This window comes from Dreissena polymorpha, chromosome 11, assembly GCF_020536995.1.
Source record: "Dreissena polymorpha isolate Duluth1 chromosome 11, UMN_Dpol_1.0, whole genome shotgun sequence".
Taxonomy (NCBI): Eukaryota; Metazoa; Mollusca; class Bivalvia; order Myida; family Dreissenidae; genus Dreissena; species Dreissena polymorpha.
The window spans coordinates 19,461,044-19,476,134 of record NC_068365.1 but is presented as its reverse complement, the minus strand read 5'-3'; the positions used below and the strand labels follow the sequence as shown (position 1 = coordinate 19,476,134).

Below are 15,091 nucleotides of genomic sequence, written 5' to 3'. Positions count from 1 at the left end.
TGGATGATTATTATTATGAAATTAGGTAATAATTATAAAAATTATGTAATGGAGGAAGTTAACAAATATTTTACTGATTTATAACATAGGATATTTTCTTCTAACATCGATAATGAAAGTTGTTAATAAAATAATGAGACAAAGAATACATTGTTCTACATAATTAGTTTCATTTTAACATTCATATTGATTATTACTCATCAAATTATGGGAAAAAATAGTATACATAGATAAATTAATTTGTTTCTAAATTGTTCCGTAAACAATTCGCATTATATATGTATTTTGAAAGATTAATGATTTCTTTTTTATTTTGTGTTTTCATTAATAAATCAAACTTATTTAATGTTGGCCATCTTTGATAATATGCCTGTAAATAAGTTTTTCTAATATCTTTGTATATTGGACATATTAATAAGAAATGGTATTCACTTTCTACGACATTAAGATTACAAAATTTACATTTCCTATTATCCCGAGGAATATTGTGGTATCGACCTCGTTCTATTTCTAATCTATGTGATGATAGGCGTAATTGAGTTAGTGCTATTTTAATTTTTTTTGTTGTGATGATATCCAGATATTGTTCTGTATTAAACGTGTCCTTGATGCGGCAATATGTATTTAGTCTTGATGAATTATTGATCTCACTGTACCAGTATTGCTTGTAATGATCGAATAATCGCTGTTTTATTAGATTGTATATGTAGGTTTGTTCAGATTTTTCTGTCAGGGTTTCTTGTTCAGTCCATACAAAAGTTAAACCTAGCTGCTCGAGTGTTGATTTGATTTGATAAACACAATTTCTTTTGTTGTATGTTATGTTTTGTTCTGCGTCATTGAAAAGTGATTCATATATTATTTTTATGCGACTATCATTTGTAAATGATATTATTTTAAACCAATATTTAAAGATGTGTAATTTACGCATCACAGATAAGGGGTATCGTCCTAATTCGCCATACAGTGCTGATAGATTTGTTGATTTGTTGACACATAGAATTTTTCTTAAAAGTTTTGTATGAATTATTTCTAATTCTTTTCCTGAATCTTGTCCCCAGATTTCAGCAGAATAGTGAAGAACGGGGGTTACTAATTTATTAAAAAGATTTAATTTTTCTTTTGTTGGGAATTCATATTGGTTTAAAACAGAGTAAAATCGATGAAGCGCTCTGTAACCATGTTCTGATATTGATTTTATTGTTTTATACCAGTTTCCGTTTTTGAATAAAGTTACACCTAAATATTTGAATTATGTGACGATTTCTAACGGCTCACCATAAAACATAAAGTTAAAACTTGTGTGTCGGTTATTTGTTTCGAAAATAACAACTTTTGTTTTACGCGTATTAATTTTCAGTTTGTATTTATTGCAATAGTTTTCAACGTCATTTAACATTAGTTGGGTTGATTTTGGAGAAGTTGAAAATAGGACTTGATCATCGGCATAAGATAATAAAAAGAATTGAATATCGTTGATCGTTATGATTCCTTCAATATTAGAGTCAATATTTTCAATAATGTCATTAACGAACATCATGAACAGGATGCTTGTGCATGGGTCGCCTTGTTTCACACCAGCATGTTAATTGATGTATTCTGATGTTTGATTGTTTAACCTGACGGCTGATTTCACTGATGAATACATAGCTTTGAGTGCGGAAACCATTTTAAAGCTTATTTTTCGTTCGGTGATTAATTTTTGCCATAATAGTGATCGATTTATACTGTCATAACATTAAGCATAATCAATAAAAATGCAATATAATTTTTGACCAGAGTTTAGAACTTTGTTAATTATACTGTTTAGTATAAAGATACAGTCGACTGTGCTCTTTCCCTTTTGGTAACCAAATTGACCGTCAGATATAATTTTATTTTCATCACATCATTTCGTTAGTCTGTTTAATAGTACTTGGGAATATATCTTTGATAAAATATAATTTAATGTTATTCCGCGAAAAATTTTCGCATCGCTCGGATCACCGCCTTTAAATATTGGTGTGATGTAACCAATTCCCCAGCTTTCAGGATATTGTGCAGTATCAAAAATGTTATTGAATATAGTTGTTAAGTACGGTTTTATAGAATTATATGCTGTTTTAATTATTTTAGCTGAAATTTTATCAGGTCCACTTGATTTGCCGTTGTTTTGCTTGAAAACTGCTTGATATATTTCTGACTCTGTAATTGGCGAATCGAGCTGTTCAGTCTCGGTTTGTGGTGTATTTAAATTTTGTTCATTTATATCAAAATCTGTATTATCGAATGCATCGTTTCCGATTTAGTTATTAAAATGATTGAACATTTCGTTAATATCTGTATGCTCTGCATTTTTATTATTAGGTTTATAACATTTTTTAAGTGTTTTCCAAAACATTTTTGGTTGTGTTTTTGCAATTTTATTTAACCGCGTGCTGTCATTCCTCTTATATCTATATTTTGCTTTTCTACGAATAGTGTTATATTTTGTTCTATAATGTACAAAAAGTTGTCTATTTGGGTTGGATTTATTCTTATTAAAGTTATTTTTTGTGTTACGGAAGTTGCATTTTGCAGTTTTACAAGTATTATTAAACCTTGTTTATTGTTATTAATTGTAAATACTATTCCAAATATCTGAACGCTACTTTCGTGTAAATATTGCGTTAGAGTGTTTATTTGATTATTAACATTAATTTCAGTAAAAATTGTATTTAATACATGTATTTTTTCATCTATTAACGAAGTAAATTCTTGTGACTAGTTGTCAGATAGGGCCGTGATGCTGCTACTATCTCCTTCAGCAGGTGGGTCCATATTTATCGGACGTTTCGGCACTGTCCCACTACGTCCTCCTATGGTGTGCCGACCGGAAGTGATCAATTTCCGGCCAGGAGATAGTAAGCCTACACTTCCTCATCTGCCAGGTCTCGGTGGCCAGTCTCTAGTCGACAGCCCTGTGTCCCCTATCCACTTCTCCTCTCTCTTCCGCCATAGCCACAAGGAAGCAGACTCCGTTTCACGTGCAACAACCGATATGGCCCGTTTCTGGACCTGTCCTGTAACCCCCAGTCTGCTGAAAGTGCGCCACAGTGATTGCGCTGGGAAACCTCTGCAGCCCACCTCCACTGGAAAACACCATGCCTTCCAGCCTTCCTCTGTGCAGAAATCTGTGAGGGCCTGGTACTTTTCGCGCTTCCGTTCGAAGCTCTCTTCAATCCGCTCCTCCCATGGTACTGTGAGCTCCACCATCACAACCTGTTTTGATGCAGCTGACCACAGTACTGTTACGCTCCGTTAGTACGCTCCTTATCAATGGTGGTTAATGTTTAACTCAAAGTCCGATTCAACTTCAAACAACTTTTATTCAGTTTCCACGAATACCTCAACAAAATGTTATATTTCCAACAACAAGATGACATACAACCTTAATTAAGGTTTTACAATACTTTCAATCTTGCGACGGTAAACTGCGCCTCAAAAGTAGATGATATTTTACAATGAACATTACACTCGTAAACGGGACTTCGCCGAATTTAAGGACCAATGACACTTGTCAACGATCATAACCAAAATATATTGAATACTTTAAATAATGCTCAAGTTTAATAAAATATGTTAAATGTTCGCTTTATTATCTGCTTACAAAGGTATTACTGTTATAAGTTACTTAAATTACTCACGAAAAGAAAAAGTACTTTTTAAGAAAAAAATTGGCGTGGATGTTGCCTGCCTTAAAGGGGCCTTTTCACAGATTTTGGCATTTTTTAACTTATTCATTAAATGCTTTATATCGATAAATGTAAACATTGGATCGTAAAAGCTCCAGTAAAAAATCAAGAATAAAATTAAAAAAAGGAAAAGAATATTGCCCGGACCAGGTTTCGAACCAGTGACCCCTGGAGTCCTGCCAGAGTCCTGAAGTAAAAACGCTTTAGCCTACTGAGCTATTCCGCCGAGTACATATACATGAAGTATTTTATGCCTTATATAAGCAATCTTCGTAGTTTCACAAAATTTAACGACAAAAACAGAACTCTCCAAATTATTCAATCGTTTCGCGTTGCAACGCTTTATAATTTTTAGGTTTTAAAATCGTCAAAAGATGCATATAATGGCTATATAAGACCATGGTAAATGTTCAGTATTACTGTTTCCTCACAAATATCATAACTAAATCGAAAATTTGCGAATCTGAAACAACTTTTTTCAATTTTGTCAATTTACCAAAGCGTGAAAAGATCCCTTTAAGATTTTGACTAGAATGCTCCTTGTGACCAAAATTTGGTCACTTTATATAGCCGCGGCGTTCCACTTGTGACCAGAAATTGGTCACTGTGACCAGAAATTGGTCACTGTGACCAAATATTGGTCACTGTGACCAAATATTGGTCACAGTGTGACCAAAAACGGGACACAATAACTGCCGTGACCAATTATGGAACGCTCGCACGCTTAACACTTATAAATAATAAAATAGACTTTAAATGACAAAACAATTTAAAACAGACTATATGAACTAAATAATGACCTTACGTCTGCTAAAAATAGTGCAGCTTTCTTACCTAAAGCTTAAATATAGCGCCGGTGAGATTTATGTTTACACTGCTGTGTGTTGCTATGCAAAAATTACCCACTAGTCGACATTCCAAGATGGCGGACAGTGGAAAAATCACATGCCGATTTCTACTGAACATTACAAATAACAATACAAATAATGAAGATATTCGTATTACATGCATGGATTAGCGAAATATGTGTACTCAACTTTCACGGAGTTATTTTAAGCTATTAAAATATTAATATAAGAGTTATTCAGTGTTAAACATAGATAAGTAAAAGTGTGTTTACGAGCGGACCGTTTTCAAGTCAACTTTACAAGAAAGAACAGTGGCAGGATTCTTGGTCAAAAATGGTAAATAACAAACATGGTTTGATTTATATGTTAGTGGGTCTGTGTATTATCAGATTCATATGCATATTATACTTATTATGTTTGTAACAACACCAGACCAACCGAATGTCACTGAACACACAAGTATTTAAAAGGTAAACACTTTTTGGTACTTGAAACCCAGCTCACTACAGTACTATGTCGGGTCTCTGGTTTGTCACGGTGATCTCCTGTGGAAACTTGAGCTGTTTCTTCAAGTCTGCTTCCATTCTCCAATCTGTTGCCGTTCCAAGAATCCCACATGCGCGTTTGGCCTTTGCCCCTTCTTCTCCGGCTCTGACAAAGAAAATGAATGAGGGGCCTTTGTTGGTCGTCTTCTGCGCTTTTCGTGCTTGATCTAGATGATTGGCGATTGAAGCAAGAACCCTGTCGTGACGCCATCTGTATCGACCATCAGACAGGGCTGTCTTGCATGAGCTCAGGACATGTTCCAGATTCGCTGGTCTTCCACAGAGCTTGCAATCTGGCTTTTCGGCAAGACCCCAAGTCACTAGGTTTGTTGGACTTGGCAGCACGTCGTAGACAGACTTGAGCAAGAAACTAAGTCTGTCGCTTTCCATGGTCCAGATCGCATTCCATGTAAGCTTTCTCTGGGGTACTCCCTCCCAGTTTAGCCATTTTCCCTGTTTCCGTAGGGTAACAGGTCTGGTGAGCCTGGATTCTTCCTCCATTCGGCGAATCTCTTCCTGCACTTGGGTGCGTCGGTCTTTTGCACTGGCTTTGCTCCACTGCGAACGGGTGACGCATCCGAAGCTTATCATTATCAAATATTAATGTTAATTCTTGTAGTTTTGTTTCCTTTTTATTGCTTTGTAAGTTAATATTGCTTACTGTTTGAAAATTAAAATAAAGTGCAGCATGATCAGAAAATTTGCTCCAATCAAGTATTTCAAATTCATGAATGACATTCCCGAGTAATATATCGTGGTGTGTTAGTAAATAATCGGTTACGCTAAGATCACGTGGTGAGGTGAAGGTGTAATTACCTGTTCTACATCCGGGCATACGACCGTTAATAATGATATGGTTGGTTGATTTGCATAGAGAGATTAATGATCGGCCTTGACAGTCAGTTGTATGGTCTTCATTCATTCGTTTCGGAATGTGTCCTAAATTTGGTTCATTTGAATTTGTATTAACGTTGTAAGTTTCATCCAAATGTCTATTGTATTCTAATATATCGGATAATAAGCCAGTTCTAGAATCTAAATCTCCTACAATAAAAGTATATCCTAAGGTACAATATTGTTCTATATTATTCTCTATTTCTTCGAAAAAATCAAAATCGACATCTCTTAAGACTTTCGAATTGGGTGGAGGAATGTAAGTACAACCAATATAAACATCTGTATCAAAATTTAACAGTTTTCTATCTATTTTTAACCATATAATGCCAAAATCATTTACTTTTACAATTGATATTTTATCTTTTAATGAGGTTTTAAAATAAACAGAAATACCTCCGGCTTGTCAGCCTTTTTTAACTCCATAAGATTTATATCCATAAATATGTGTGCTTTCAAAGTTTTGAATGTTTTGATTTTGCACTCTTTTTTTATTGGTCCAGGTTTCACTTAACAAAATGATATCATATTGATTAATGTATTCTAAAAAGTCAATATCCTTTAATTTTCGTATCAGTCCATTTATATTCCACGAAATAGTTTTTAACTTTCCATTGTCCTAATTGTTTAGTTCATGATAGCCGCAGTTTTGTCCTTTCACTAGAAGTCTTGATCCTGCCCATTTGGTTGTTCTGCCTGCATTTCGTTCCCGGTCAACTATGTGTTGTTTATTTCGTCGCTTTTCCAGGGTAGCCTTCGTCTGCTGTATCCCAACGCCTTGGTGTAGCGCCCTTAAATCTGGATTCTTTTCAAGTGAGGCTATGCGAACGAGTTCCCGGTCGGAATAATGATGGAACTTCGCCACTATTGGTCTCGTTTTGCCCGGTGTTTCCTTGCCTATTCGATGGACCCTATCAAGTTCGATGTTTTTTTCGATCTGTAATACATCTTGAATGAGTGTCTCACGCCGGGTATGCGAATACTTCGTTTACGGATGGCACTTCACTAACAGAGAACAACAAACGCCACGCGCTAGAGGTAATTTCCTCTGTTTTATTTAAAGTTATATCCTAAAGATTAGTTTTTAAGACAAGACACATGGTCGAGTTGATAAATGGTGTATCCTTTTGTATTTGGAATACACAATTTCACGGAAGAATGGAACAGTTTTGCCCAAAAAATAGAAAATTTGATCGGAAAACAGCATAAACTGGATGAACAGTAAACATTTTAACAAAATAAAACTACTTAGAATTATTACAAGAAATTTTTTGCTATTCCAGCATGTAGAGTAATCACTGTGCTTCAAATACTGAAATTTTGATAGCATTCAATGAAATATAAACAAAGATAGTACATTTTGTAATAGGTGGCATACATAAAGTTGCAGCCACTTTGTTTACCGATAAAGGGCACTTCAGATTACGGATACTTTCAACAAAGCGGGCACTCTAATAACTGAGTTTTATCTTCTACCTCAAATGCATTTATTTATATTATGGCTATTCATACGAAACATTTTTTAAATATATTTTTCAAAAATCACATGACTATTAATTTATACTATGTTTATTATAATTGCAATTTTCAAATAAGATAATATTTATTATTAAATAAATGTGTACGGATAATGCGAATCAACACAATCGTGTTTAATTTTACTTATAGCAGGGCTCTAGATAACGGTAGTGAAGGGGTCTTTATGACGCAAATACACATTTGTTCTTCATAAAATCCTATGTCGGTTGTGCTTATTTGAATCGCATCATCAAGACGATACTTATGCGTAGCAACAAAATTAAAAAGAGAATGGTAAAACTCCCTGTATTTTGAGCCCTGCTTATAGGGAGCACTTCCCTTTACGCAACGCTAACGTTTGCTCGAAGTGCGATTCACCTGACCCTAAATCACTGTATTGGTTGAGTTTTAAGAATCACGGTTAAAATTAAATCGTAAAATCAACTGATTCTGGAAAAAAAGGAATGCGTACATAAAATGTTTAAATGTCATATTATGGAGTCAGTACTTAGTATACCCACACAAACGAAGTTTAGGGTGCTATATTGGATAGAACTTCATATGCAGCATGTGTTGTGTTTATATTTAAAAAAAAGACGGATATGCATAATTTTTACACCACTATCGTGTGATTAAATCAACCCCGCCCGTTCTTTTATTGCTATTTTCGTTTATTGGCATTGAGCCAAAAAGTTCCAATAGAATTTCGAACCTGCATCGCTGCTGATATTAATCTCTGAGAGGCAGTTTAAGCAGAGTGGTTATTCATGACATGCTATCTAATATAAAAGAAAATAGCCTTAGTACCTTCATTTGGACATAAAGATAAATGCTTTAGATCAACCGCTTAGAACGTAATTTAAAATATATGGTCATATAGATTTTACTCATTAGACATATCCAATTTGTTTAACATTTATCTTTCACATTTATACCAAATCATAATCATATTTCAAAGGGATAAGAACATGCTTCGGTTATTCGTTTTTTATTTGCGTACTAAGTACATACATTTTTATTTATTGCCTGCTTACTTTAACAGTATTCCACAGCGAATTCTGCATTTTTGATTCAAAAAATACGAGTGTGTTATATCTGGAAAAAAGTGTCTAGATGTCAGGAAACGAAGTGCCATTGTTTTTTAGATGATCGGTAAACGAAGTGCAGATGAAAAATGTGCATGCGACTCTTAAAACATTTGAATTTTTTCAAATACATTAGTAAACTAAAATGTAACATGTTGTAACATTACTTGATATATTGATCTTTTATTTCGAATAGTAAGCACGTTCTTGATTTATTTCCAAGTATGTTTATTTTGTTTAAATATGTACTGATCATTCATTTCATGCTGATTATCGATGAAATTTTATCGTTTTTTTTTTTAAATAATTCACCGTTTTTCCGCGAATTTCTTTCTTCGCAATACGAAGTGCTATACCATTAATCACCCAAACAATGTTCTGTGTCTAAAAACCAAATAAACAGAACATAAATACAAAAAAGCTGAAGAACTCACCTCTCGCGCGTGGCGTTTGTTGTTCTCTGTAAGTGAAGTGCCATCCGTAAACGAAGTATTCGCATACCCGGCGTGTGTCTTGATTAGCTCTTCGCAATTTTTTTGCTTACTAGGTGATTCTCTCGTAGGCTATGGAATTCCAGATTGTCGTTGGCATCTTCAATTCGCGTTAATTTTGTCTGGAAGCTTTCGATGCATTTTTCGATCTTGTTTGATTTTTCGTTAAACATTTTGATTTGATCCTCTGATTTTTCAAGTTTATGTTTTGTTTCTTCGAATTGCTCATTGATGAATTTGCAACTGGCTTCCATGCATTTTACTTGTAATTCCAATTGTTCCACTTTTTGCGTTATTTTGTTTACTGAGTCTTCAATCTTATCAATTTTCGCTACTTCATTGATTGATTGATTGATTCATTGATTGATTGATTCATTGATTGGTTGATTCATTGATTCATTGATTCATTGATTGATTGATTCATTGATTGATTGATTGATTCATTGATTGATTGATTGATTGATTGATTGATTGATTGATTGATTGATTGATTGATTGATTGATTGATTGATTGATTGATTGATTGATTGATTGATTGATTGATTGATTGATTGATTGAATCATTCATTCATTCATTCATTCATTGATTCGTTGATTCATTGATTCATTGATTGAATCATTCATTCATTCATTTAATCGTATATTTCAATCTTATTTATCGATTTATTTGTAAAATCACATTATTTTGTAAATATATAACACATGACAATTAATATAACATCAATAATTTCCATTCATTACACTTAAATACACACATATTATTGATCTATATTATATTATTTTATACTAGTGCAATTACTTTGGCAAAATTATGAAACCAATAAAAAAGACAGAGATAGTAAAACACAAAAGTGTTAGTGTACCTCATTTACAATCTTCCATTATTTTGTTTTACAGTCATGTCTATTGAAAGTTCAAACAGCGAAATTATCATCGGCTTATCTCAACATGAAGGGATTGATTGAAGACGACAACGATTGAAATATGGGTAATTATCACATGATTACAACAATTGAATATTGCCTCATATCTTTTAACGCCACGTGAAAAACTGTTGAGAATCTCTAATTTCAATAATGATTGAAATGTCGAAGACGGAAACGATTCACATATGGCTAATTATTACATTATAACTCCTAATTTTGCTTTTTATTTATTAATGCCACGTGACAAACATGTGACAACCAGTTGAGAAAGTTGAGGAGGATGTGATTTCTCCACGTGTATATAAACCAACATTTTCGTTGTATTAATGAAAATCATAGTGTTTTTTTAAAAGCACTTTTCGATTTAAAAATGCAGTACAAGGTGATTGAATTAACCATGATTGAATTCGTGTTGTTCATAGTGTGTGGATTGTGCAACGCAGGTATGGCAATATTTTAAATGTTTAGATGTCTATTAAATACATTTTTAAATAAATGTATATTATTGTATATATTTATAGTAAAATATATGTATATATTCATAATCAAGAATATATATTGGCATTCAATAAAAATAAAAGACCACTGTGTTATTCAATATATACGATACAGAATTAAAAAATAATATTTCGATAAAATAAAATTTGTTAACATGAAAAAAGCTTATGGCAGGTGACAAAAATGTATTACAAAGTTATTTAACAACCATTTTAAAACAGGCACGCTTTTAAGCACAGCATATAATATGTTTATTTATTCATATTTATAACATAGAATAGTACGAAGGCTATTTTGTTATATTATCGTTTATTATCAATAATTTTGAGTTTGTGTTGGTTAACACAGATGTCATACAGTGTTCTTTCTCAGAAAGGACAATACATATTATGCAATTGTATTGATTTAACAGTTTTGATGTTGACATTTTTGCTTAATATATATTTACAACATAAATATGAACACGTGTACACGGACAAATATTACAGCAATTATAGCCAATAAACTCAACGTGAAAAGTTTCAAACGGAAACATATGCTATAAAATATAGTAACTGTATAGTATGTTGTGACCTAAGCTCATTTCGAACACATTTCCTGAACGTGTTGAGATCCTTTTCCATAAACAACTATTTTAAAAGTAGCATGATTAAAGTTGAAATTTAGGTAAGACATTATAGGTATTATATATTTCTTTCTTCTAGACATCCGCTGCTTTCCCAATGGCACCATAGTGGTTCCTAATCCCGGGGGCCGATTCAACAAGGTAGATGTGAATTCAAAGACGTGTCGTCTGCGAGTCTTCAAGGTGAGCGGGGAGGTTTGGCTCGACAACTGCCGAATGGTTAGTAAGATGTTCAAAGAAATCATTACTGATTACTTAATAGAAATGGGCCGTGCTCTTTGAAAAGAGGGTTTAATGCATGTGCGTAAAGTATCGTCCCAGATAAGCCTGTGTCGCCTGCACACGCTAATCAGGGAGGACACTTTCCGCTTTTATGATATTGTTCGTTTTAAGAAATTCTTTTCTTAGCAAAAAATAAGTTTAGCCTGGGGCGACTCTTTACGCACAAGCATTAAACCCTTTTTTCACAGAGCACGGCTCAAGTGCAATTCTTTAAGACTGTATTTGATACAGACATTTAAGCAGATAAACAGTTTATTTAAGTTTCTTTATTTTTTATAAGCCGATAACGCTCCGTTACTAAGCGAGTTTTATACTTTATGATATATACTTACTTAACTAGTATGTTCTTGTTTATGGACCGCAAAGCGTGTATGAAAAATGATCTTCAACAAACGCTTTAAATTGTAAATGTATACGTTTCCAAAAGTATTGTATCATATATGTCATTTGCAACTAAAAACAACTCTATTATTAAGACTATTAGCGAAATAAAGAACAACTGTAGTACTCTATTCCTAACAATAAACACTTGCAAAACAGATATTGTATAATATGAACTGTTATATTTATATTGTTTGATTATACAGGACGCTAATCACACGGTGACATTCTTGAAACTTGAGGAGCCGGGTATCATTACAGGCGGTCTATTGCAGTCTTTCGTTTGCAAACAGATCCCCGAGGAGGGCGTCATTCTGAACGTCAGTGTGGGCATCAAAGTCACGTAAGTATTGCAATAATGTGTGTCGTGCAAAAGATAATTTCAAAAGAATGAGTACGTTGGGAGTGCATAATGGTATATTTTTGTTGATTGCAAAATGCAAAATAAATTTTCATACATTTACCAAGTTAAAATGTATTAGTTTAAAGCCTTCAAAACAGAGTATTGTTAATAACTTAACTTTAATGATTGAACACGAATAACTGACTATGCAAAGTCATTTGAAAATTGATTGTAACAAAAACCACTTTAGTATGTACTTGCAATCAATTAAAATGTTAAGAAATTGTTATTTTCAGGGAGGACCCATCGATACCCACACAGGAGCAGGTGTTGGATAATGGAGTCCGCATAATTACGCGTCTTGGGGGAAACACTTCCGGTGCAAAGGTACACGCGCATGACGCTAGAAAGATCGTCTGGGACATACAGATAGGTAAACGAATAAACATACTTGCAGTTATTGATAGTAACTGTTCAGAGAAATTTAGTGAAACAATGTTAAGAATATGAAAAATAATATAAATTAAAGATGCTAGATTGGTAACGGGACCAAAAATGTTGAATTACTGATTTTAAAATAGTTTTTCAAAGTAATTTCATTTAAAGCTTGTTTTCCATTTCAGCGGAATTCCGTATCATACCGGAAGTGTGCAGCTACATGTCTAAGAGCGGCCCCGTGATCCTGCTTCAGAACGGGTAAGATATACTAGTTAAAAGAGGCACATTATAATTTTTTTTCTTTTTTTAACTGGAAATAAAATTATATAAAATTTATTACGCCAAATGACGCTCTCATTTGGTTTCAAATCTAACTTTTTCTGATTTAAATTTTTTTCTTGAATGCCTCGTCAATATTATTTGGTATCTTACTCAGCTGAACACTGATATTCTTTCGTAACCTATAAAGCTTTGGTATTTTGCATTATTTTGTAGTACATGTGTACCCGCATAGTATAGGTTTAGGTTTTCATTGACAGATGCAGCAAGGCTTCTGGTCAGGTGTCGAACTTTGTCACCGGTGCCAGCGGCGGCTTTCTGTGGGTATTTCCGGCCAGTTTCAGCGACCGAACCTCCAATGACGTCGCTATAGTGTGTTCCGTGAGGGTGTGTCTTCCCAGTGACTCAGATAACTGCAATGCGGTAAGTGGAAATCGATTTACATTTTTTAGTGGCTAGTGGGGGAACAAATAAAAATAAGGATAGCATTGTTTTTATTTGAAAACAATATAGATCCGTTGCCTAATTACATAAGATTTTATCTCCAGAATAAAAAGCAATCGACACAAATCGTTGTTAATTTTGGGTGGAATCCTTATTTATAAAGCAAATATGTTTGGTTAATTTGTTTTTTCAGAATTGCGCAGCAAACAGAAACAGTAACCGGCGTCGACGCCGAAATACGCAGAAACGATCCACCTTCGGTATGATGTCAGAGGTCGCCATCCTCACGATCCAGTTTGATACGCCGAAAGTGACGTCACTTGTTAGAAATTCGCAGTGTCCGATTGCTACACCGACCTTGTGGATGATAACGTCGTTGATATTTCTTGTTACGGTTGTGCTGTAGCATTTACAAATTGACTGTGATTTACATATGCAAGAACTAGATTGAATAACCCTGCAAACTAAATATATAGCCCGTATTTATAATGTAAATATTGTACATAACGAGTTACTAAATGCTATTCGTCAGGTATACTAATTGGTGCGATTGTTAACCTCAATCCCTAGTCATGATCGATCTGCTTGGTAGGATAGATATTCATATGTATTCTACATTATATATGACCACATTTTGTAGTACGTCGTAACCGACTTGCTCATGTTTCTTTTCGAGTGAGCCTGATGGGAACGAACGTCATTGATAAAGGCTCCAGTTTCTTAATTTCTTTTAAAAAATGTCTTGGTTGTTTCATGGAGTTATATTGGTTATACATGTATTTCTTTCGTATTGATATTATTAATTAAATGTTGAGCAATATATTAATATTAAACAAAATAATAAATACAAAATGTCAAACATTAACCTATGTTTTCCTTTTGTTTAGAGTCTCAAGTTGCATAGTCATTATAATATTTGTGAAATGGAGAGATGTGTAGTGTGTCCTGCATAAAGGGTTTTCACTGTTTTCTTTTTTGGCGCTTCCGTTTTGATTTTTGTGAAGTATCGAGGCATTTTTAACAAAAGGTCACACATTATTATGATATCCTTATTGTGCTATAATAGTACATGAAATGACCTAATTATTGTATCTGTTTTACCTATGCAAGACAAAATACGATCGATTGATGATGCATGAGATTATAATTGATTAAAACTGTGCATTGTGCCTAACAATTGTGGTTGCTGTTGTCAATTTGAATTAATTGATAATTTAATAAATTGGATACCATGTAACGTCTATATATTTCATGCGCACACCATGTGCATAATGACTCCTCGAACTAACATTAACATACTTTGCGCGATATAACATTATAGAAAATGACATCAATATGTAAAAAATAAAATAAAATAACATTGCCTTAATCGTTAACAATCAATTCAAAGAATGATAATGAGACATCTTAGCTTTAGTATTTTTAATAACTCACGTAATATAACTTGCATACAAATAACAGACCAATATTAATGTGCTTGTGCTTATATGGTATTTCGTTTATGCGTTATTGAATGTGCACCCGATCCATATTATCATGCACGTGCAATCATATTAATATTGCTTGTTAATAAGCGTTCCGTTTTTGTATTTCTATTTAAGAGTCTAATATAAATATGTATTTTTGTCCAATGGTGTTTACATATTTAAATGACTTAAACAGTAAATGGTCAGAGCAAGACGGGCCGGCTTATGCTCCTCACACATATTTTATTAAAGGCGTCGGAATCACAGCCGCGGGCAACAGTGTCACAGTCTCATTTCACACAATCGCGAATTATA

At 33.6% G+C, this 15,091-nt stretch overlaps 1 protein-coding gene across 1 annotated transcript; it reads left to right on the top strand.

Annotated features, from left to right (window-relative positions):
- Positions 1–4,636: 4,636 nt before the first annotated feature.
- Positions 4,637–14,475, top strand: LOC127850999 (uncharacterized). Its single transcript, XM_052384417.1, has 8 exons — positions 4,637–4,897; positions 9,992–10,082; positions 11,223–11,362; positions 12,013–12,149; positions 12,446–12,582; positions 12,773–12,845; positions 13,127–13,289; positions 13,504–14,475. Exons 2-8 carry the CDS (start codon positions 10,079–10,081, stop codon positions 13,714–13,716), a joined length of 867 nt encoding a protein of 288 aa, XP_052240377.1. The 5' UTR covers positions 4,637–4,897; positions 9,992–10,078; the 3' UTR covers positions 13,717–14,475.
- Positions 14,476–15,091: the final 616 nt, after the last annotated feature.